Source organism: Hordeum vulgare, chromosome 2H, assembly GCF_904849725.1.
Source record: "Hordeum vulgare subsp. vulgare chromosome 2H, MorexV3_pseudomolecules_assembly, whole genome shotgun sequence".
NCBI lineage: Eukaryota > Viridiplantae > Streptophyta > Magnoliopsida > Poales > Poaceae > Hordeum > Hordeum vulgare.
Genome location: NC_058519.1, coordinates 436,466,224 through 436,492,014, shown reverse-complemented (window position 1 = coordinate 436,492,014; position 25,791 = coordinate 436,466,224). Strand labels below are relative to the sequence as shown.

The 25,791-nt window shown below is 45.4% G+C and overlaps 1 protein-coding gene, 1 long non-coding RNA gene and 1 pseudogene across 2 annotated transcripts; all 3 read right to left on the bottom strand.

Annotated features, from left to right (window-relative positions):
- Positions 1 to 14,155: 14,155 nt before the first annotated feature.
- LOC123430210 lies at positions 14,156 to 19,511 on the bottom strand (annotated as a pseudogene).
- Positions 16,080 to 17,577, bottom strand: LOC123430211. The gene is made up of 2 exons (XR_006622889.1): positions 17,100 to 17,577; positions 16,080 to 16,932 (listed from the first exon to the last, which is right to left on the bottom strand). It is a non-coding gene; the product is annotated as an uncharacterized LOC123430211 (long non-coding RNA).
- Positions 19,512 to 21,310: 1,799 nt separating the features above from the next.
- LOC123427985 lies at positions 21,311 to 23,555 on the bottom strand (the record flags this gene model as incomplete). The annotated part of the gene is made up of 2 exons (XM_045112127.1): positions 21,311 to 22,092; positions 23,460 to 23,555. Coding segments are annotated over 2 exons (774 nt in total), but the record flags the coding sequence as incomplete, so codon positions are not given.
- Between the last annotated feature and the right edge of the window lie 2,236 nt (positions 23,556 to 25,791).

The following is a 25,791-nucleotide window of genomic DNA, read 5'->3' as shown; positions in this document are numbered from 1 at the left end:
TCCTCACCTAGTGACAGAAGGGGTAACGAGGCATGCATCGTGTTGTTGCCATCAAGGATAAAAAGATGGGGTTTATATCATATTGCATGAATCTATCCCTCTACATCATGTCATCTTGCTTAAGGCGTTACTCTGTTTGTTATGAACTCAATACACTAGATGCATGCTGGATAGCGGTCGATGTGTGGGGTCATAGTAGTAGATGCAGAAAGTATCGGTCTACTTGTCTCGGACGTAATGCCTATATGTATGATCATTGCCTTAGATATCATCATGACTTTGCACGATTCTATCAATTGCTCGATAGTAATTCGTTCACCCACCGTAATACTTGCTATCATGAGAGAAGCCTCTAGTGAACACTATGGGCCCCGTGTCTACTTCACATCATATTTTCAGATCTACAAAATTACTTTGTTGCACTTTTCGCCTTCACATCTCACCTTGCAAATAATCGTGAAGGGATTGCCAACCCCTTTATAGCGTTGGGTGCAAATTTGTTTGATTTTGCGCAGGAACATTGGTGCCTCATCTTGATACTCCTACTGGATTGATACCTTGGTTCTCAAACCGAGGGAAATACTTATCGCTACTGTGCTACATCACCCTTTCCTCTTCAAGGGAAAAACCAACGCAAGCTCGAGAAGTAGCAAGAAGAATTTCTGGCGCCGTTGTAGGGGAGTATTCAAGTGAAGCTTATCCAAGTAACTATCGCAAACTCATCTCTTGCATTTACATTATTTGCCTTTTGCCTCTCGTTTTCCTCTCCCCCACTTCTGAAAAACCAAAATTTACAAAAATATTTGCCTTTTTTGTTCGCCCTTTCTTTCGCTTGCTTTCTGTTCGCTTGTGTGCTTGTATGCTTGCTAAGTCACCATGACTGAAAACACCAAATTGTGTGACTTCTCGAATACTAACAATAATTATGTATCTGAGATTTTTTTTGGGAACTCATAAAATGTTATCAAAATACAAAAAGTATTCACGAATTTGGAAACATTCACCACAGGAGCTCTTACGGTGAAGGTATTACTCCTTCCCGGAGGTCAGAACCTAGATAAATTATTCATGATGTCTTCGTTCTGGTATTTCCTGTGACGGTCGCTGATGTCTACTACGCAACCTTCTTCTTGTAGACGTTGTTGGGCCTCCAAGTGCAGAGTTTTGTAGGACAGTAGCAATTTTCCCTCAAGTGGGTGACCTAAGGTTTATCAATCCACGGGAGACGTAGGATGAAGATGGTCTCTCTCAAGCAACCCTGCAACCAAATAACAAAGAGTCTCTTGTGTCCCCAACACACCTAATACAATGGTAAGTTGTATAGGTGCACTACTTCGGCGAAGAGATGGTGATACAAGTGCAATACGGATGGTAGATATAGGTTTTTGTAACCTGAAATTACAAAAACAGCAAGGTAACAAATGGTAAAAGTGAGCACGAACGGTAATGCAATGCGTGGAAACAAGGCCTAGGGTTCATACATTCACTAGTGAAGTTCTCTCAACAATGATAACATAATTGGATCATATAACTAGCCCTCAACATGTAACAAAGAGTCACTCCAAAGTCACTAATAGCGGGGAACAAACGAAGAGATTATTGTCGGGTACGAAACCACCACAAAGTTATTCTTTCTGATCGATCTATTCAAGAGTCTGTAGTAAAATAACACGAAGCTATTCTTTCCGTTCGATCCATCATAGAGTTCGTACTAGAATAACACCTTAAGATACATAACAACCAAGACCCTAATGTCACCTAGATACTCCATTGTCACCTCAAGTATCCGTGGGTATGATTATACGACATGCATCACACAATCTCAGAATCATCTATTCAACCAACACATAGAACTTCAAAGAGTGCCCCAAAGTTTCTACCAGAGAGTCAAAACGTGTGCCAACCCCTGTGCATAGGTTCCCAATGTCACGAACCCGCAAGTTGGTCACCAAAACATACATCAAGTACTCACATGAATCCACGTGTGCCAACCCATATGCATAGGTTCCCAATTGTCACAAACCCGCAAGTTGATCACAGCAGATAGACACATGCAAGACATACATCAAGTGTTCTCAAAGACTCAATCCGATAAGATAACTCCAAAGGGGAAACTCAATTCATTACAAGAGGGAGAGGGGGAAGAACATCATAAGATCCAACTATAGTAGCAAAGCCCATGGTACATTGAGATCAAGACATCTCAAGAACACAAGAGAGAGAGATCAAACACATAGCTACTGGTACATACCCTCAGCCCCGAGGGCGAACTACTCCCTCCTCGTCATGGAGATCACCGGGATGATGAAGATGGCCACCGGAGATGGATTCCCCCTCCGGCAGGGTGCTGGAATGGGCTCCAGATTGGTTTTTGGTGGCTACAGAGGCTTGCAGCGATGGAACTCCCGATCTAGGTTTCTTTTTGGGGGTTTGTGAATTTATAGGAATTTATGGCGGTGGAATTACATCGGTTGGGCCCACGAGGAGGTCACAAGCCTGCTCTGCGCCACCTAGGGGGGTGGTGGCGGCGTCAGGGCTTGTGACTCCCTCGTGGCTCTTCTGGCCTTCTTCCAAAGCTTCGGGGGTCTCTTTTGGTCCAAAAAAAATCATCGTAAAGTTTCATTCCATTTGGACTCCGTCTGAAAAGGGTCAAAAACACGGAAAAAAACAAAAACTGGTACTTGGCACTGAGTTAATAGGTTTGTCCCAAAAAAGATATAAAATAGCATATTCATGCATATAAAACATCCAAAGTTGACAAGATAATAACATGGAACCATCAAAAATTATAGATACGTTTGAGACGTATCAGTCGCCACCCCTATCGATAGTACTAACAACTTTCCACTGCCATCAACATTCGCCTGCCTGGAGGTAGTGGTGGTTTGTCTCGACCTACGCTTCTGAGTGGATGGAGTCATGTATGGTATGCTATGAGGTCGCCTCCTTCGCTTGGGTGACCTTAAAGTCTCCCAGCATGTCGCCCATGCCAAATCTGTGAGCTGAAGGCGGTAGATCTGCCTCGTGTTCCTCCTACTCCTTCTCCTACGTCTCTGGATCCTCTATGGCCTCGTCTAGCACCTGCTGCTCCACTCCCACCTCCTACTCCTCCTTGTTCTCCTCCTCCTACTTTGACGAGTCTGAAGCCAGGCCGGTTGCAATCCGAACGGCACACAGTGCCCGCATCTCTTCAAGGAGCCATAACTGGCGCTCCGTAGTGAGCATTGTGTAGGTGGTTATCCACTACCGGGCCATGACTACATGGGGGCGCCGATCTCTGAACAGATGTGGAGTGGCGGCGAGGAGGGGAAGGAAATGGGACTGTGGCTAGGGTTAGGGGTCTCCGTCCGGCTTAACAGATGGATTTGGCACCTTGGGAGACACACGAGAGTGACGTTCTCACGACACCGATAGATTTCAACAAATGTCTGCATGGGCCCCGCACAACAATTCGACTTGGTGAAGACGACTGTGACCGGCACTAGCTAGACCATCCACGCATACATATATGGGCCTTTGAGAAGCCCGACTGTACATGTCCGTGTTGGAATTATGCCCTAGAGGCAATAATAAATATAGTTATTATTATAATTCCTGTATCAAGATAATAGTTTATTATCCGTGCTATAATTGTATTGAATGAAGACTTATATACATCTGTGGATACATAGACAAAACACTGTCCCTAGCAAGCCTCTAGTTGGCTAGCCAGTTGATCAAAGATAGTCAGGGTCTTCTGACTATGTACAAGGTGTTGTTGCTTGATAACTGGATCACGTCATTAGGAGAATCACGTGATGGACTAGACCCAAACTAATAGACGTAGCATGTTGATCGTGTCATTTTGTTGCTACTGTTTTCTGCGTGTCAAGTATTTGTTCCTATGACCATGAGATCATATAACTCACTGACATCGGAGGAATTCTTTGTGTGTATCAAACGTCGCAAGGTAACTGGGTGACTATAAAGATGCTCTACAGGTATCTCCGAAGGTGTTCGTTGAGTTAGTATGGATCGAGACTGGGATTTGTCACTCCGTGTGACGGAGAGGTATCTTGGGGCCCACTCGGTAATACAACATCACACACAAGCCTTGCAAGCAATGTAACTTAGTGTAAGTTGCGGGATCTTGTATTACGGAACGAGTAAAGAGACTTGCCGGTAAACGAGATTGAAATAGGTATGCGGATAGCGACGATCGAATCTCGGGCAAGTAACATACCGGAGGACAAAGGGAATGACATACGGGATTGTATGAATCCCTGGCACTGAGGTTCAAACGATAAGATCTTCGTAGTATATGTGGGATCCAATATGGGCATCCAGGTCCCGCTATTGGATATTGACCGAGGAGTCACTCGGGTCATGTCTACATAGTTCTCGAACCCGCAGGGTCTGCACACTTAAGGTTCGACGTTGTTTTATGCGTATTTGAGTTGTATGTTTGGTTACCGAATGTTGTTCGGAGTCCCGGATGAGATCATGGATGTCACGAGGGTTTCCGGAATGGTCTGAAAACGAAGATTGATATATAGGATGACCTCATTTGATTATCGGAAGGTTTTCGGAGTTACCGGGAATGTACCAGGAATGACGAATGGGTTCCGGGTGTTCACCGGGGGGGGGGGGGGGCAGCCCACCCCGGGGAAGCCCATAGGCCTTGGGGGTGGCGCACCAGCCCTTGGTGGGCTGGTGGGACAGCCCAATAAGGCCCTATGCACCATAGATAGAAAATCAAAGAGAAAAGAAAAAAAAGGAGGTGGGAAGGGAGAGAAGGACTCCACCTTCCAATCCTAGTTGGACTAGGATTGGAGGAGGACTCCTCCTCCCCTTGGTGCGCGGCCCTTGGGGCTCCTTGAGCCTCAAGTCAAGCCTCCCCTCCCTCCTCCTATATATATGGAGCTATTAGGGCTGCTTTGAGACAACTTTTTCAAGGCAGCCCGACCACATACCTCCACGGTTTTACCTCTAGATCGCGTTTCTGCGGAGCTCGAGCAGAGCCCTGCTGAGATTAGATCACCACCAACCTCCGGAGCGCCGTCACGCTGCCGGAGAACTCATCTACCTCTCCGTCTCTCTTGCTGGATCAAGAAGGCCGAGATCATCGTCGAGCTGTACGTGTGCTGAACGCGGAGGTGTCGTCCGTTCGGCACTAGATCGTGGGACGGATTGCGGGACGGTTCGTGCGATGGTTCACGGGGCGGATCGAGGGACGTGACGACGTTCCACTACATCAACCGCGTTCACTAACGCTTCCGCTGTGCGATCTACAAGGGTACGTAGATCGGAAATCCCCTCTCGTAGATGGACATCACCATGATAGGTCTTCGTGCGCGTAGGAAATTTTTTGTTTCCCATGCGACGTTCCCCAGCAGTGGCATCATGAGCTAGGTTCATGCGTAGATGTAATCTCGAGTAGAACACAAAAGTTTTTGTGGGCGGTGATGTGCGTCTTGCTGCCTTCCTTAGTCTTTTATTGATTCCGCGGTATTGTTGGATTGAAGCGGCTTGGACCGACATTACTCGTACGCTTACGAGAGACTGGTTTCACCGCTACGAGTAACTCCGTTGCTCAAAGATGACTGGCAAGTGTCGGTTTCTCCAACTTTAGTTGAATCGGATTTGACCGAGGAGGTCCTTGGATAAGGTTAAATAGCAATTCATATATCTCCGTTGTGGTGTTTGCATAAGTAAGATGCGATCCTACTAGATACCCATGGTCACCACGTAAAACATGCAACAACAAATTAGAGGACGTCTAACTTGTTTCTGCAGGGTATGCTTGTGATGTGATATGGCCAACGATGTGATGTGATATATTGGATGTAAGAGATGATCATGTTGTAATAGATAATATCGACTTTCACGTCGATGGTACGGCAACCGACAGGAGCCATAGGGTTGTCTTTAAACTAACGTTTGTGCTTGCAGATGCGTTTACTATTTTGCTAGGATGTAGCTTTAGTAGTAATAGCATGAGTAGCACGACAACCCCGATGGCGACACGTTGATGGGGATCATGGTGTGGCACCGGTGAAAAGAAGATCGTGCCGGTGCTTTGGTGATGGAGATCAAGGAGCACGTGATGATGGCCATATCATGTCACTTATTAATTGCATGTGATGTTAATCCTTTTATGCACCTTATTTTGCTTAGAACGACGGTAGCATTATGAGGTGATCTCTCACTAAAATTTCAAGACGAAATTATGTTCTCCCCGACTCTGCACCGTTGCTACAGTTCGTCGTTTGGAGACACCACGTGATGATCGGGTGTGATAGACTCAATGTTCACATACAACGGGTGCAAAACAGTTGCACACGCGGAACACTCGGGTTAAGCTTGACGAGCGTAGCATGTGCAGACATGGCCTCGGAACACATGAGACTGAAAGGTCGATCATGAATCATATAGCTGATATGATTAGCACAGGGATGCTTACCACTGAAACTATACTCAACTCACGTGATGATCGGACTTGAGCTAGTGTAAGTGGGTCATGAACCACTCAAATGACTAGAGAGATGTACTTTTTGAGTGAGAGTTTAGCAAGTAATTTGATTAAGTTAAACTCTAATTATCTTGAACATAGTCTAAGTCCACTTTGAATATATTTGTGTTGTAGATCATGGCTCACGCAACAGTCACCCTGAATTTTAATACGTTCCTAGAGAAAGCTATGTTGAAAGATGATGGAAGCAACTTTGTAGACTGGGCTCGTAATCTTAAGTTGATCCTACAAGGTGGGAAGAAGGATTATGTCCTTAATGCTGCGCTAGGAGATGAACCACCCGCTACGGCTGACCAAGATGTTAAGAACGCTTGGTTAACACGTAAGGAGGACTACTCAGTAGTTCAATGTGCAGTCTTGTATGGCTTAGAGCCGGGACTTCAACGTCGCTTTGAGCGTCATGGAGCATATGAGATGTTCCAGGAGTTGAAATTTATCTTTCAGAAGAATGCCCGGATCGAGAGGTATGAGACCTCTGATAAATTCTATGCTTGCAAGATGGAGGAGAATTCGTCTGTCAGTGAACATGTGCTCAAAATGTCTGGGTACTCAAACCGTCTAGCTGAGCTGGGGATTGAACTCCCGCAAGAGGCTATCACTGATAAAATTCTTCAATCACTACCGCCAAGCTATAAGGGCTTTGTGTTGAACTACAACATGCAAGGGATGAACAAGTCAGCCGGCGAGTTGTTTGCGATGCTGAAAGTCGCAGAGTCTGAACTCCGTAAAGAGCATCAAGTGTTGATGGTGAATAAGACCACTAGTTTCAAGAGAAACGGCAAAGGGAAGAAGGGTAATTCAAAGAAGAGCGGCAAGCCTGTTGCCAATCCGACGAAGAAACCCAAAGCTGGACCTAATCCTGAAACAGAGTGCTACTATTGCAAGGGTATGGGTCACTGGAAGCGCAACTGCCCCAAGTATCTGGCTGATAAGAAGGCGGCCAAAGAAAAATCAGGTATATTTGATATACATGTTATTGATGTATACTAAACCGGCTCTCGTAGTAGTGCCTGGGTATTCGATACCGGTTCTGTTGCTCATATTTGCAACTCGAAACAGGAACTGCGGAATAGGCGAAGGCTGGCGAAAGATGAAGTGACGATGCGCGTAGGAAATGGTTCCAAGGTTGATGCAATCGCCGTCGGCACAGTTTCACTTCGGTTACCATCAGGATTAGTTATGAACTTGAATAATTGTTATTTAGTGCCTGCGTTGAGCATGAACATTATATCTGGATCTTGTTTATTGCGAGACGGATACTCTTTTAAGTCAGAGAATAATGGTTGTTCTATTTCTACGAGTAACATCTTTTATGGTCATGCACCCAATGTGAGAGGATTGTTCATATTGAATCTTGATAGTGATAATACACATATACATAACATTGAGACCAAAAGAGTTAGAGTTAACAATGATAGCGCCATGTTTTTGTGGCACTTCCGCTTAGGTCATATTGGTGTAAAGCGCATGAAGAAACTCCATACCTTTGGACTCTTGGAGTCACTTGACTTTGATTCACTTGACACGTGCGAACCATGCCTCATGGGCAAGATGACTAAAACTCCGTTCTCCGGAACAATGGAGCGTGCAAGTGACTTGTTGGAAATCATACGTACCGATGTGTGCGGTCCGATGAGCGTGGAGGCACGCGGCAGATATCGTTATTTTCTCACCTTCACTGACGATTTGAGTAGATATGGTTATGTCTACTTAATGAAGCACAAGTCTGAAACATTTGAAAAGTTCAAGCAATTTCAGAGTGAAGTTGAAAATCATCGTAACAACAATATCAAGTTCGTACGGTCTGATCGTGGGGGTGAATATCTGAGTTTCGAGTTTGGTGCTCACTTAAGACAATGTGGAATTGTTTCACAGTTGACACCGCCTGGAACACCACAGCGTAATGGTGTGTCCGAACGTCCTAATCGTACTTTATTAGAGATGGTGCGATCTATGATGTCTCTTACCGATTTGCCGTTATCGTTTTGGGGTTATGCATTAGACACAGGTGCATTCACTTTAAATAGGACACCATCAAAATCCGTTGAGACGACACCATACGAACTGTGGTATGGCAAAAGGCCAAAGTTGTCGTTTCTTAAAGTTTGGGGATGTGATGCTTATGTCAAAAAGCTTCAGCCTGAAAAGCTGGAACCCAAAGCGGAAAAGTGCATCTTCATAGGTTACCCAAAAGAGACAGTTGGGTACACCTTCTATTTCAAATCCGAGGGCAAAGTGTTTGTTGCTAAAAACGGAGCTTTCATCGAGAAGGAGTTTCTCTCGAGAGAATTGAGTGGGAGGAAGATAGAACTTGATGAGGTCGTCGAACCTCTCATCCCTCTGGATGGTGGCGCAAGGCAAGGGGAAACCCCTGTCGCTACGACGCCGGTTGAGGAGGAAGTTAATGATGATGATCATGAAACTCCGGTTCAAGTTCCTATCGAACCACGCAGGTCGACGAGACCACGTGCTGCTCCAGAGTGGTACGGTAATCCCGTTTTGTCAATCATGTTGTTAGACAACAATGAACCTGCAAATTATGAAGAAGCAATGGTGGGCCCAGATTCCAACAAATGGCTGGAGGCCATGAAATCCGAGATAGGATCCATGTATGAAAACAAAGTGTGGCCTTTGGAAGTACTACCTGAGGGCCGCAAGGCTATTTAGAACAAATGGATCTTTAAGAAGAAGACGAACGCTGACGGCAATGTGACCGTTTATAAAGCTCGACTTGTGGCAAAGGGTTTTTCACAAGTTCAAGGAGTTGACTATGATGAGACATTCTCACCCGTAGCGATGCTTAAGTCCGTCAGAATCATGTTAGCAATAGTTGCATTTTTCGATTATGAAATCTGGTAGATGGATGTCAAAACGGCGTTCCTTAACGGTTTCCTTAAGGAAGAGTTGTATATGATGCAACCCGAAGGTTTTGTCGATCCTAAAAATGCTGACAAGGTGTGCAAGCTCCAGCGATCCATTTATGGACTGGTGCAAGCATCTCGGAGTTGGAATAAACGCTTTGATGAGGTGATCAAAGCATTTGGGTTTATACAAGTGGTTGGAGAATCTTGTATTTACAAGAAAGTGAGTGGGAGCTCTGTGGCGTTTCTAATATTATATGTGGATGACATATTGCTGATTGAAAACAACGTAGAGTTTTTGGAGAGCATAAAGGATTACTTGAATAAAAGTTTCTCTATGAAGGACCTAGGAGAAGCTGCTTACATTCTAGGCATTAAGTTCTACAGGGATAGACCGAAACGTCTGATAGGACTTTCACAAAGCACATACCTTGATAAAGTTTTGAAGAGGTTCAAAATGGAACAGTCCAAGAAAGGGTTCTTGCCAGTTTTACAAGGTACGAGATTGAGTAAGACTCAGTGCCCAGCAACTGATAAATATAGAGAGCATATGAGCACCGCCCCTATGCTTCAGCCATAGGATCTATCATGTATGCAATGTTGTGCACTAGACCGGACGTTAGCCTAGCCATAAGTATGGCAGGCAGGTTCCAGAGTAATCCAGGAGTGGATCACTGGACGGCGGTCAAGAATATCCTGAAGTACCTGAAAAGGACTAAGGAGATGTTTCTCATGTATGGAGGTGACGAAGAGCTCGCCGTAAAGGGTTACGTCGACGCAAGCTTTGACACAGATTCGGACGACTCTAAGTCGCAGACCGGATACGTATTTATTCTTAATGGGGGTGCGGTAAGCTGGTGCAGTTCCAAGCAAAGCGTCGTAGCTGATCCTACATGTGAAGCGGAGTACATGGCTGCCTCGGAGGCGGCTAAGGAGGGTGTCTGGATGAAGCAGTTCATGACGGATCTTGGAGTGGTGCCAAGCGCACTGAATCCAATAACCTTGTTCTGTGACAACACGGGTGCCATTGCCTTAGCAAAGGAACCACGGTTTCACAAGAAGACCAGACACATCAAACGACGCTTCAACCTCATCCGCGACTACGTCGAAGGGGATGACATAAATATATGCAAAGTGCACACGGATCTGAGTGTAGCAGACCCACTGACTAAACCTCTTCCACGGGCAAAGCATGATCAACACCAGAACTATATGGGTGTTAGATTTATTACAATGTAATTTGCATGGTGATGTGAGGGCTAGATTATTGACTCTAGTGCAAGTGGGAGACTGTTGGAATTATGCCCTAGAGGCAATAATAAATATAGTTATTATTATAATTCCTGTATCAAGATAATCGTTTATTATCCGTGCTATAATTGTATTGAATGAAGACTTATATACATCTGTGGATACATAGACAAAACACTGTCCCTAGCAAGCCTCTAGTTGGCTAGCCAGTTGATCAAAGATAGTCAGGGTCTTCTGAATATGTACAAGGTGTTGTTGCTTGATAACTGGATCACGTCATTAGGAGAATCACGTGATGGACTAGACCCAAACTAATAGACGTAGCATGTTGATCGTGTCATTTTGTTCCTACTGTTTTCTGCGTGTCAAGTATTTGTTCCTATGACCATGAGATCATATAACTCACTGACACCGGAGGAATGCTTTGTGTGTATCAAACGTCGCAAGGTAACTGGGTGACTATAAAGATGCTCTACAGGTGTCTCCGAAGGTGTTCGTTGAGTTAGTATGGATCGAGACTGGGATTTGTCACTCCGTGTGACGGAGAGGTATCTTGGGGCCCACTCGGTAATACAACATCACACACAAGCCTTCAAGCAATGTAACTTAGTGTAAGTTGCGGGATCTTGTATTACGGAACGAGTAAAGAGACTTGCCGGTAAACGAGATTGAAATAGGTATGCGGATACTGACGATCGAATCTCGGGCAAGTAACATACCGAAGGACAAAGGGAATGACATACGGGATTATATGAATCCTTGACACCGAGGTTCAACCGATAAGATCTTCGGAGAATATGTAGGATCCAATATGGGCATCCAGGTCCCGCTATTGGATATTGACCGAGGAGTCACTCGGGTCATGTCTACATAGTTATCGAACCCGCAGGGTCTGCACACTTAAGGTTCGACGTTGTTTTATGCGTATTTGAGTTATATGGTTGGTTACCGAATGTTGTTCGGAGTCCTAGATGAGATCACGGACGCCACGAGGGTTTCCGGAATGGTCCGTAAATGAAGATTGATATATAGGATGACCTCATTTGATTACCGGAAGGTTTTCAGAGTTACCGGGAATGTACGGGGAATGACGAATGGGTTCCGGGTGTTCACAGGGGGGGGACAGCCCATCCCGGGGAAGCCCATAGGCCTTGGGGGTGGCGCACCAGCCCTTGGTGGGCTGGTGGGACAGCCCAAGAAGGCCCTATGCGCCATAGATAGAAAATCAAAGAGAAAAGAAAAAAAAAGAGGTGGGAAGGGAGAGAAGGACTCCACCTTCCAATCCTAGTTGGACTAGGATTGGAGGAGGACTCCTCCTCCCCTTGGTGCGCAGCCCTTGGGGCTCCTTGAGCCTCAAGGCAAGCCTCCCCTCCCTCCTCCTATATATATGGAGCTATTAGGGCTGATTTGAGACAACTTTTTCAAGGCAGCCCGACCACATACCTCCACGGTTTTACCTCTAGATCGCGTTTCTGCGGAGCTCGGGCGGAGCCCTGCTGAGATTAGATCACCACCAACCTCCGGAGGGCCGTCACGCTGCCGGAGAACTCATCTATCTCTCCGTCTCTCTTGCTGGATCAAGAAGGCCGAGATCATCGTCGAGCTGTACGTGTGCTGAACGCGGAGGTGCCGTCCGTTCGGCACTAGATCGTGGGACGGATCGCGGGACGGTTCGTGGGATGGTTCGCGGGGCGGATCGAGGGGCGTGAGGACGTTCCACTACATCAACCGCATTCACTAACGCTTCTACTGTGCGATCTACAAGGGTACGTAGATCGGAAATCCCCTCTCGTAGATGGACATCACCATGATAGGTCTTCGTGCGCGTAGGAAATTTTTTGTTTCCCATGCGACGTTCCCAAGCAGTCCGTTCCTTTTTCTTAGTTATTCTATTTTGCAGAGTGCCTTTTATGTTTTTGAAAAGTTAAAGTTTTCTCAGGCCATGTTCGGGATTCAAGGGTTTCGTCCCAACGGGGTAATCATCACGGGCTTCGAGCGAAGCCCCGTCCCTCGTAATCCTAGCCTTGTTCAATGTTCTTCGCGTGGTCATGGATTGAACATAATTTATATGGAATTCTGTTTAAAAATTGCAGCGGGTAAATATTCGTCCTTGAATATTTAATTTGTATTGGCCTTTGAAACAAATATAAAGGGAATACGGTGTAAAAGGCACTTCAACTATTTTATACACTATATTTGAAGTAGCAAAAATAATACTAAGAATGGGTTATAAATATACAGATACACAAAAAAATAATGTGAGGGCATCATGGCAAACACATAATAACATTTAAGAAAACTGAAACATCCACGGAGCTCCAAGAAATAAAACATCGGTGGCCATAACTGGACCATGATGAAGTAGGGGAACATTTTTGCATATTGAACTGCAAGGCAAGATACCATTTGAGGAGAACGATCAACAAGGCACCTGGTAGCTGCACACGAGCCAAAAAAAAAAGGGACAACAATAAAAGAAGAAAGACCAGCTCTTCATGAGACATGTATATGGAAAATATGAATCCGAACATGTTGACCAGAACAACTCATGTTCCAAAAACAGTAGAGATCATGAACACGTTACAAATTTAGAACTAGATAGAAACGAATCAACCTAATACAGTAGAAACTTAAAAAAATCATCATTTTAATAAGGGAAACGCTACGCATCCGCCGGATGATTTCTAAAAATTATCCGTCACCTAGCTAGCCGTCGGATGGCGATTTAACGCCCTCCATCCCCGTCGCATGGTTCTGAAACGACGCTCGAGTTGCGGAAACTTTCGCTTTGTTGCAATAAATAAACTTTGGATCTGTTAATTCCTGAAACAACGGTCGAGTTTCAGAAACAATTTGCTTGTTGCAGGATTTTTTTCTTCGTTTTTGCGGAAGAATTTTTTGCAACAAAGGTCATGTTTCAGGAATTTTTTGCAACAAAGGTCAAGTTGCAGAATCATTACCTAGCGAGCAGGGAACTCTTGGCGGTGGGGCGGCCGGCGAGCTCTAGGCGGCGGGGCGGCCGGCGGGGCGGCCGGCGAGCTCTTGGCGGCGGGGCGGGGCGGCCGGCGAGCTCTAGGCGGCGGGGCGAAGGGGCTGCCGGCGGGAGCGGCTGGCAGGAGTGTGCGTTGGGCCGCCAGCGTCGGAGGCGAGCGGCTGGCGTCGCGGGCGGTGGGGGTAGGGAAGGGCCGGCCGGCGTCGTGGTGGAGGGACTGCGGCGGGAGCGGCCGACGTCGGGGGCGAGCGGCCGCGTCGTCGCCCTCCCAGATCCGGTAGCCGCCGCCTCCTTGCAGCGAGCGCGAGCGTGCCCAGCTTCAGAACCGTTTCCTGAAACAATGCTTCAGTTTCATGAAACGGTCTCTGCTCCGTTGGCGCGCGGATACGATCTCTGGGCTGTCGGTTGAAACAAGATCAACGGCCGAGGAAGCGGTGGATAGATTGCTCGGATCAACCGGCGGGAGGTAAGAATTTTCCTTTTAATAATATTTGTCTAAGCATGACTAAATGACATGCGCATAGCAAACATATAAATTAGCTCACCTGTTCAACCGACATAGCACATTGACAGACCTTTTGTGTTCAGAGATTTGGATCCACCCATTTCCACCCAACTCCTCTGCCTATATGAAAAGAAACCCAATAAATAAATGAAAAAACATGGAGAAGTTGGATCATGAGAATGCAATGTACGCTTTTGTGACAACTACAGTACATGTAGCCACATCTGATGTCAGGTGGAAGAGATAATTATAATATTGCTTTACCAAGACATGTTTGGACTGCTTAGAAGTTTAGATAAAATACATACATACATAATACAACTGCAGAGACTGTGTACCCGTTCATGCCCAATATGGCTCAAACAAAATATACACAAATTGGTAAAACTCGGTCTCAAATTAAGCACTATATTACTTGTTTTGAAGAACTAGTAATCTTTTTCGATAAAAAACGACACACCGCTATGAATTGATAATTAGTATGAACAACAATCAGGACAAACATTGTCTTGCAGGGAGACACGTTGAGTGAAAAAACGTAAGCAAGCTTTAATCATCTAATCGAGGCTAACTATTTTTGAAAGATTAGATGGTTTCACTATATTATTTAGAGTGAATTCCGTTTTTTACCTTATAGTTGAACATTTGTGACACATATTACCCCATTTAGTGATTTTTTTATCGAAATATCAGATTTTGGTGACTTTTAACACGGTAATTTCTCAGATTTACACTTTTCTTGTTTATGTTAGATAGGATTGACATGTTGCGTTAATGATTCGAAGAAAAATCTGTAAAGATCAGAGGACAGTGTTGACGATCATTTTTAGACTTCTCTTGTCCATCGGTTTCATTCCTCATCATCGTTCATATATTTTTGAACCCCGGGCGTTACCTCACACCTTGCCTGATGGACATGCATCAGAAAACGAGTGTCCAAAGCTTCCAAAAAAGGTATTATAGACGAATTTCCACTTGATGAGGTAATTAGTGTCACAAATGTACAACTACATGGTAAAGAGCGGAATTCACTCTATTATTTACATGGAGTAAACCATTAATATCATCACACGAACACTAATACGACAAACACATATACCAATAGTAATTGGAACTAATCTTGTTACAGATGAGGTACGGAGGTATTACCTGCAGTGTTGAAATTTCTGTAGGGAAAATAGAATGTAGGAGCCCACTTATGCGTTTTAGAAATTAATCTGATCTGCATCGACTTAAGATGTACCATGAAGTCGCCACTGTGCGTAAAAAGAACCACCACATTTAACTCCTCGTCATACCCCACCATCTCTGCATTTCTGAAGGCGTCACACGAGATCCCCTCCAATTGATTGATTTTCTGCAGAAGCACCCATCCGGTAACACCATCAGAGATGAGTTTCCTCTCCCATATATGAATGCCCAGTTTTGACTTGACGGCGAGGCCAAGTACACCGTCATCATCTGTCCGTAAGAGCTGAAAGGAGCAGTTGTTGACATATTGGATCTCTGCCGACATCTCGATGACATGAAGAGTCTGCGTTTAAATATCAAACTAGATCATTGTTGGCGCGCATTGCTGCGCCCATCTATTTTAAAATTTTCTTGATAAAGAGATTTATAATTTCTTTTTATATATAATGAAGACAAGATAACGCATGAAAATGATAAAATAGATTAAAATAACAATGGAGTTGACCATTTAACCAACATGTTTTGTCATAGGTTTCTGTCTAGAGGCAACACATGTATGACAATGTATCACAACTAATAAACAAAATTAGCAGATTAGCAATTCTAACACGAAAAATAAGATATGAACAACCGTGGGTACTGCAACACACTTACCTAACTAATTGGACGAACTCCACATTTAGTCTGTACCGCTATCTTTTTGTTGAAAGAGTACATAAAAGTTTTCATGTAGGAAGAGCCAAAGACCTCATGAAAACAAATTTTTTCTTGTTGTAGAGTGAAGGAAAGCAATGAGGGATGCTATGAAACAAAGACTTCCTATAGTTCGGTAAAAGGAAGGCTTGCTATTGTCCTTTGGATAAACATGTACGAAGTAGCAACCAAAGCAATGTCCTGAAAACAAAGGCTTGCTATATAGTCCCGTCAAAAAAGCACTTGCTTTAGTTCTCCGGATAAAGTATGTAGTAACCAAAGGCAATGTGAAACAAACACTTGTTGCTGTCATCTGGATAAGTATGGAGTAACCAAAGAGGTGTCTTAAATACATCCAGTTGTTCCACATAAACATTGGAGTTAAAAACGCAAGTTAATTTATTATATATAGATAGGTAAACGACACACTATGAATTCTAATATTGACATTTCTATATCTCGAATATTGGAAAGTATTTATATCATTATGCTTTATTTTTTCTAAAACCAAAGAGTAACATATAATCAATCAACGATTTACGCATGGACTATAGAAAGCTGCAACTTCTTTGCGTTGTAAATGGGAGAAAGAGAAAAATAATTAAAAAATACATCTAAAAAACACTGGTTGTAGTAAGGATCAAATACCACAGTTGACGGAAATGCTGGCAACTTCAGTAAGAATTCCTTCTACTCAATTGTTGGAAGCATATTTCAAAGTACGGACCACAAATAGATGTTATGCAACCATAAATAAATCACATTGTTCTTAATAACCTAACCTGCCCAGTTATATACGGCTAGAACATTGGATAATACTGTGTGAGCAAATCCTTGTTGTTGTGTTAGCCGATGTAGCAGAGGTCCTTACCCCATTCAAGTTCTCTCAATTCTGCCTGTCAGGTGCAATATTTTGTACTGAAGAATACTGCACAAGACATAGAAAGCATCCTCAGTCATCTTCATGGTGAAAATTTAGACTACTCACCTATCTAAAATGTAGAAACTGAAGTCAACACATGCACGACAACCTTCACAAGATCATGTGACAGGAGATCTGTTAGAGAGACGGAAGATCAGACAGCGTAGTAGTACCTCAGTTTTCCGCGTTTGTCTCCAGGAACATAATTTAAGACTGGAATGATATTCAAATATTTGAGGAGATCTACTGCGGGAGGGAGACGAGACGCTCGAGGAGATTCATCTGTGACAAGGCACCCGAAGAAATTCAGCGCTTGATGGTATCCAGTCAATCAGGCCGAGGCAGGGGATGCAGGTGAATCGAGCGGTCAATTCAGTCAACCATGGTAATCTGCCTGCGAGGTAGAGGGTCACCTTGAGAAGCGAACAATTATCGGAAATCGAGGAGGTATATAACCATCACAACAGGACCTTGATGGCGGCTGATGTGCGCCACTCGCGGTGACGGATAATTGCAAGGTAGTTATACACCAGGTATCATGGATAGGATATAACTCATCCACTTAAACTTCCTTCACATCTCCTAATAATCTACATAAGAAAGAAAGTTATCAGCTCTTTTGCAACATTTATCCTCTTTCTTAAACTACACAACACAGGAAATGGATATTTATATTATAGATTAACAAAAAGGAACTTTGCAAGATACAAAGAATTGTTTGTAAGGCCAACTACATATACATAGTAAAATAAGGAGACACTCCTCTTAATCCGTAAGTAGCATCATCTCTATTACAAATTTGTATTTTTGACAGCAGTCAGCTTAGATGTATTCTTCAGTTATTAACTGGTAGGAACAAACATTTTTATTTCACATCGTATAACTCCAAATGTACCCATCTAATTATTTTCTTCAAGAAACTGGGAGCAATGAATACGGATTGTCATATTATATAGAACTTCAAGTGATAAATATTTCAGTCCAACCATCACTTTTTATGGATAAAATGATAGGAGAGCGACTGAACTTTTACCAATAACCTGCAGTGACAGAGTGGCATCAAGCTGACAAAAACACATGTCTTCAGTGTTGCAAGCCTCGGCCTCCTCCAAATCTCCCTTGAGGCTAGTGGTGATGTGAAGGAAGTTAGACGGTCTCTCATATAGAGAAGAGACTGAACTAAACCTGGCGGCGACCCGCACGAGTGGCTGCAGCAAGGAGCAACAGTGACGGGGAAGAGGAGACGTCGCACCTCTGGAACCACCGGGATCCTGTCGAGCACCGCATCCTCGCACGCATCGCCTCGGGCTGATCCTCTCTCCTGCGCCGGATCACTCGCAAGCCCCGCCTCGGACCCGCGCCGGAATCCCTCGCGAGGCTCGACTTAGGTTGGATGGAAGAAGAACGCCCGAATGATTTTGCTGAGGGAGGAGACGCCGCCGTGGGTGGCGGCGGGGAGAGGAGGGGGCATCTTGAGCAGCGAAGGGAGATGTTCGTTCGCTGTGTTTTATTTTCTTATCAAGGCTGAAGCGGGCTTTGCTGCCTTCGGCCGAGTAGGAAAACTGGTCCGATTAACTCCAGGGCTCCAAAATAGTTACGGGAGTAGCTGCCCTTACGACTTTCGGCCCAGTTCGCGGCTAACGAAGCGCTAACTCTAATCGGATGGTTAGAAACATTTAACAAACGAAATCAGACGGCTAGAAATACCTAATTCACGAGAGAGCAGGGATCAGGCTCAGTTTTACTGTCCTTAATGCAAGGATTTCGCGTTCATGAAACAACCAGTAAACTGTATTCCCAATGAGGATGCTGGGCCTTAGTCTCCTAACCATATTTGTAGTCGATGTTGAGACAATATTCCCCCATACACCGGACGCCGATTCATAGACACAGGCAAATGATGTCTTCAAGTCTCTACTGGTGCAGATCAAGACCAATTTGAAGGAGGGGCTCAAGAAGCAATCATCATGCACATGGGCGGCTTGTTCGTCAACACACATCACCGTGGCGCTGCACAAACAAAAACTCTCCCTTTTGACGTCGCGGAGCTCCGGTGGAAAAAGCACCCGGTGCTACTGGCCATTGAGGGGATCCCACACGAAGACCTCACACAAAGACTCGCTGAGCATGACGGCGAGGCCGTGGCGGCAGCCTTGCAATATCCAATTCACCACGTGCTCGGGCATAAAGAAGCGTTGGGTGGGGATGCGATCGGGCGGGTCCAAAGCGGGAGCAAAGATGGGATATGAGACAAGAGACCCTTTGGAGAAACCCAACGGAGGAGGTCTCCTGAAGCTGTGAAGAAAGCGAACAAAGAAGCTGCTTCCGGCGGGGATGCGGTCGGGTGGATCCAAAATGGGAGTGAAGACGGAATATGTCAGACGTGAAAGTGTGAAGAAGCCCAACAGAGGTGGTTCTGGGTGGTGTCTGCTGAAACGGCGGAGGAATCGGGGATCGGAAAGGATGCGGCGCCAGCGCGTGCATACGAGGGAGGCACGGGAGAGGGTTGACGGCAGCGGAGGGAGCCGGAGGAAAATCTCCCGGAGGAGGTCATCATCCTCCAGCGCCGCTGCTGGCGTTGACATGGCGCGGCGGCCGGAAGTTTTCCTCTTCTTTTTCCGGCAAGTAGCTAGGCTGGCCTGGCCCGAGCGGAACGTCGCCCAACACCAACCCCCCCGGCTGCTGGACACGGCCTCCTGGCGCTTATATAAGGTTATAATTAAAAGAGGAGAAGTTCGTTTCGATTCGGTTCCATATACGTGTCCGTTCATAGCTCGGAAACTCGATTCATTTGTGTCCGTGCTCAGCCGGGCGTGTCTAACGCGCGCGCGCGCGTCCCAGCCGGCCCGATTGATTTCCGACAGCAAGCAACACACAGCAAAACGACAATTTTAACGATGCACCGAGCTACTCCTCGGCGGCCCGGCCCGATCATGTGATAGCTTGGTGCATTTGTACGATATTGCTGCGAAGTCGAAGTCGTCGGGCCGTGAGCGTGGTTGATGATGTATGATGACGCCATTTGTATCGCTGATGTTCCTGCTGTTTGTTTGATTTTTTTGGCGTTTTTGTATGTCATGTAGTGATGTAGATCAGTATAGCTAGATGTGGTATGTCCTTTGTATAGGTTTTTATCCGGTTTTTCTTTAACTAACACAAATGCCCGTGCGTTGCAACGGAAGAAAAATAATCAATAAAAAAATGTAGTTCATTGATAAAAACGTGCGTGGATACTGTCAGAAAAAAGACACGTACGTAAGGTCGATTATAAAATATGTACAAAGAAAAAACCTAGTGCAAGTACATCATGTCCAAAGATTATAATATTACTCAAATATTGATGCTTAAGTTAACATGTTACAATACAAAAATAGTCGATACGAAATAAAGACAAATATTGATTAGTATTGTATCATATATAGTATTTTTAAAAATATATTTAACATGTAAAATAACAACATATTCAAACTCTACACATTTTTCTAATCAAGTTTCATATATAACATGTTTAAATTAGTTTTACGGTTTAAAAGATATTTTTATTTGAAAATACATATTTATTCTGAGTGGACTTTGAGGTTATTTGAAAATACATAAAAAAATTTAAAAACGATTCACTCTGACTACAATTTAGACCGCGGGTTATTTAGCACGAAAGTAAGGGGGTCTTATGTAAAATGCGAAAAAAACGATTCGACCTCACTTATAAACGGACTGCGGGTTAATTAGAGGAAAATACAGGGGCCTTTCTGTAAAAGAGCCATGACGGACAAAGAAACCATCCTTGCTTTATTATTAGGGAGAGATTAGCAATCGAGCACGTGTCAACAAATGCTCAGAAATATACAATACATATGATAAATAATATTTGTTATGCAATCTCAAGCTCAAACTAACGCACGCTGTTGAATAATAAAAATACATATCGTCAAACAGTCCACGCCAAGAACTCGAAAGCAAAATTATTAACATACGTCATTAATCTTGACTACGCAAGCCAAATCGACTAATATAAATATTACAAAGTAAGCGTTATTGAATAATAGAAGTACCTCTTATCCAACGGTCCACACCAGGAACTCCAAAGCAAAATTAATAATATTTGCAAGCCAAGTCGACTAATAGAAATACTACAAAGTAAGTTTCAATGACTGTATAAGAGAAATATTCAATTTTATCCAGATTCAAATCTTTAATGTCTTTACTTAAGCGAGTGTCACCAATAGTTTTAACAAATAGTGGTAGTTCCTAACTGAAGCATAGTGTGTGTGTAAAATCATACATTTGTAAAAGAACATAGGGGAGTTATTAGTTATCTCATTTCAGATTCAGAAGGATATGATTAACATTACTGACAGGTTCAATGTGATCGTGATGCAAGGTGTTAGCAGAAGTAATATTAACACAGAAGAAATCTCATGTGGAGAGCCATAGGTTGCCAAAGCATAATAAGACAGCAAGAGCGTGTGCCTGTCCTTATACTAAGTACTAACTTTTAAGTATGACCTTTATAACACACACATGTATATGTTGATGCCAGGCATAGTAAGCTATCAAAAAGGACCTAAACTTAATTTTAAATGTAAACATCTGGCATACCCTTCGCTTGTATTGCCACACCAGATCAACGATGCCAGTACTACTGCTTCTGTTCTGATTTTCTACTTCCATACGAAGGCACTTCCAGATCCGATTGTATGTCTTCATATTTATGAGAAACACAGCAAATGATGGCGCCACAGGCAATTTTGTTTCTGGATCTACTTCAATTGGAATAGCAGCTGAAAACCGAATAATGCAACAATTGGGTGGGAAATCTCCATCTTTGTCTCCACATTTTAGAACTGAACCTAAAACATAAGATGCCTTATTTTGTATCAAATCAGATACATGCTGCGGTTTCCGCAAGGAAACAACTATTATGTCCCCTCCTTTGGGATCGTATGTCTCCCTTGACTTAGGATCCTTTGCTGGCTCCGCAACCTCAAAACAGAATATTGATTTCTCATCATCAAGCTTCTCCACCCAGATTATTTTTATAAAGTTCGACTGAGCATATTCATCCAATGCTGAAAATACATCAGCATGTACTTCTTCAATTAGAGGGCATGTGAATGAGTTCAAATAAGTGATTTTTGACGTGAAGGTACCCGGTATGCTCTTGACCTGCAATGAATGTCCACATAGCTTGATCAGTTCTCATTTGAAATAAATTCTACTGTAAGAAATAAGAACAGTCAGTGATGAGTAGGATAAGAAAAATGCAGTAGAAAATCTGGATGAGATCCACAAAATAGGACACAAATCATATGATCAGGATTCTTTTTGGTTTTGCAGTAAGCGCGGCATAATTAAGAACGTAATTTTGTTAAGAAATCAGGATTCTTTCGTTTTGTCGGATAACAAATAAGGATTCAGCACTGAAACGAATACCAGAACAAAAAACTACCAAGACAACTAAACCAAGCAAACATACCAAGTCCACAAAGAATGTAAACGAAACTGTACCTAAGTCGAGTGATATGTTCAAGAAAAACAGGTTCAGTCCTGCCATGCGTGCGGTTTATTCAGTCACTTGCTGCCGATTTTACAGAAAAAATTGCGATTCGGTTGAAACCTGCTCCCATTCAAGGGGGGCTTTCTGCTTGGCAAAACAACGAGCACCGAGCATACAAGCTGCGGTCACCGCACATAACGCACATCTGAGCAGAAAATAGAGATGGCAGAGGAGTGAATATACTGACTCGACGAGCGAGGAGCGCCGTCGACAGACGGGGCCTCACTCCAGTGCGGGCAGCGTAGCGGCGGGGCCTCCATTGGAGGAGCTCGAGCCACCATCAACCTGAACCTGGGCGACGAGTGGGGGAGGCGGGGCGAGCGCGGCGAGCGGCACGGCGTGGCGGCCTGGCGAGCGGGGGGAGGTGAGGTGAGCGGGGGGAGGCGGGGCGAGCGGCGCGGCGCGGCGGCCTGGCGAGCGGGGGGAGGCGAGGCGACCGGGTGGAGGCGCGACGTCCTGGCGAGCGGGGGGAGGCGAGGCGACCGGGTGGAGGCGCGACGTCCTGGCGAGCGGGGGGAGGCGCGGCGTCCTGCGGGGGGAGGCGGGCGAGCGTGGCGAGCGGGGAGAGACCACGGGAGGTGCAGGTGCAGGAGGGGGTGGATTTGTCCAGGTTCGCGTCTCAGCGGCCCCCGGGCCTGCAGCAGATCGGCGCCGCCTCCTTCAGGGGGGCCTGCTCGCTGCGGCGACCCCGCCACAGCGGCGGCGGGGGCGGGAACCTCATGGTCGCCTCGGCCCTCCGCGGCTCAACCGACCTCTTCTACGCCGTCCCAGCTGGCCGGGGGTCTGCCCGTCTCCGGCTCAGAGGGAAGGTGCCCCCGCGGTGCCAGGGCAACGACTCGCTGGCCTACGACGACGACCCGCTGGAGGGCACCAAGGGCAGCAGCTCCAGCACCGCCGAGGCCGGCAACGACGCCGTGGGGTGGGGCGGGGCGAACAGCGGGGTGGGGAGGGACTGACGGGGCGGGGCGGGGCGGACCTGAGGAGCGATGGCCGGCGGGGGCGACGACGAGATGGGAGGCGAGGTGAGACAGGAGCGGAGCGACACCCCGATGCGGCCGCGATGCGCGTTAATTTTGGAGTGGGATTACGTGCTGCATGATGGGTGGTGGAGATGAAGCACTGTCAGTTATGGGAATTTGCTAAGTGCATACAAAGATGTATTAGATAAATGTTATCTGTTGGATTAGGATTTGTGGGATTAATTGTGTGGTGCTGATTGCTTTATGTATTTTTTTGTATTAATTGCTGGGTAAACGTAAGAAAGTTCTCGTATGATTGTTTAATAGTAGTATAGATATAGATAAACCGAGCAGTTTCAGCCATCGGGCTTCTTCTTTTACAGAAATCTTAGCAGTTCTACTAACTTTCAAAAATAAATAAATTTAACGATCGATCTGCCCACTAGCTCAAAAAAAAAATTCGTGATTTTGGCCCAGCCTTACACGTTACATCCCAGGCTCTATTCCGTCTTCACGTCTTCTCTTATTAGGCCTATATTTTCTATTCCGTCCATTCCCTTTCCGGGCCAGCGATTTTTCAGGAACACTAGTGGGCGGGAAATCCCACTTTTAACTGAAAAAGCTAACACTTTCAACTAAAATAAATTGCTACTTTTGCCCCAAAAGATAAATTAGCCTATCCCACTATTCTCTTTCGATTAAAACGTTTATATAAAATATTTGTATAAAAGAAATATCATCCTCAATTAAATTAATCTATAGCTTTTTGATTGAATCGGGAATGCTCACTGAATTAATTTAATATGATTTTCTTACAACTAACGAGAAATAATCCATAGCGATATTTCAAAATTATGAATAAATCTTGACTTTTTTTTTGCAAATCATGAACATTTTTTGGAATTCTCAACAATTTTTGATAACGTAAATAATTTTTTCTATCAATTTGGTGTCACAATATTTCAAAATTATGAATAAATTTTGACTTTTTTCTTTTGCAAATCATGAACATTTTTTTAAATTCTCGGCAATTTTTAAAAACGTAAATAATTTCTTGTGTCAATTTGGTATCACGTGCTTGACTCGGCATCTATCGTCACTATCGCGACGACGTCCGTCTCGAATCGCGTAACGTTAAGACAGTGGGACAATGGTGTCACATGCTCGTCTTGGCGTCCGTCGTTTCTACCGCGACGACATCCGCCTCGACTCGCGTAACGTTAAGACAAGGGTAGTGGTGTCACGTGCTCGTCTCGACGTCTGTCGTCGCTACCGCGACAACGTCCGCCTCGACTCGCGTAAACCTAACACAAGGTGGCAGTGGTGTCACGTCTCGTCTCAAGCATCTGTCATCTCTACCGCGGCGAGGTACGCCTCGACTCGTGTAACCCTAAGACACGGGGGCAGTGGTGTCACGTGCTCACCTCAGCGTCTGTCGTCGCTACCGCGACGAAGTCCGCCTTGACTTGCGTAACACTAAGACGGGGGGCAATGGTCTCATGTGCTCATCTCGGCGTCCATCGTCTCTACCGCGACGACGTTCGCCTCGACTAGCGTAATGCTAAGACAGGGGGGCAACAGTGCCACGTGCTCGTCTCCGTGTCCTCGTCGCTACCGTGACGACGTCCGTCTCGACTCGCGTAACCGTAAGAACGGGGTGTAATGGTGTCACGTCCTTGTCTCGGCGTCCATCGTCACTACTGTGACGACATTCTCCTCGACTCCTATTAACCCTATGATAGGGGCAATTGTGTCACGTGCTCGTCTCGGCATCCGCCGTCGCTACCGCGACGATCGCCTCAACTCGCGTAACTCTAAGACAGGGGGCAGTGGTGTCACGTGCTTGTCTCGGCATCCTTCGTTGCTACCGCGACAACGTCCGCCTCGACTTGCGCAACACCAAGACACGGGGGCAATGTTGTCACACGCTCGTCTCAGCGTACTTCGGCGCTACCGCGACGACGTCCGCCTCGACTAGCGTAACCCTAAGATCAAGGGGGGCTCTGGTGTCACGTGCTCGTCTCGGCGTCCGTCACCCTAAGACATGGGGCACTGGTATCACGTGCTCGTCTCGGCGTTAGTCGTCGCTACTGCGAGGACGTCCGCCTCGACTCGCGTAATCCTAAGACATGGGGCAATGGTGTCACGTGCTCGTATCGGCGTCCTTTGTCGCTACCGCAACGACGTCCACTTCGACTCGCGTAACACTAAGACAGGGGGTAGTGGTTTCACCTACTCATCTCGGCGTCCGTCGTCGCTACCGCGACGACGTCCACCTCAACTCGTGTGACACTAAGACAGGGGGCACTGTTGTCATGTGCTCGTCTCGGCGTCCGTCGTTGCTACCGC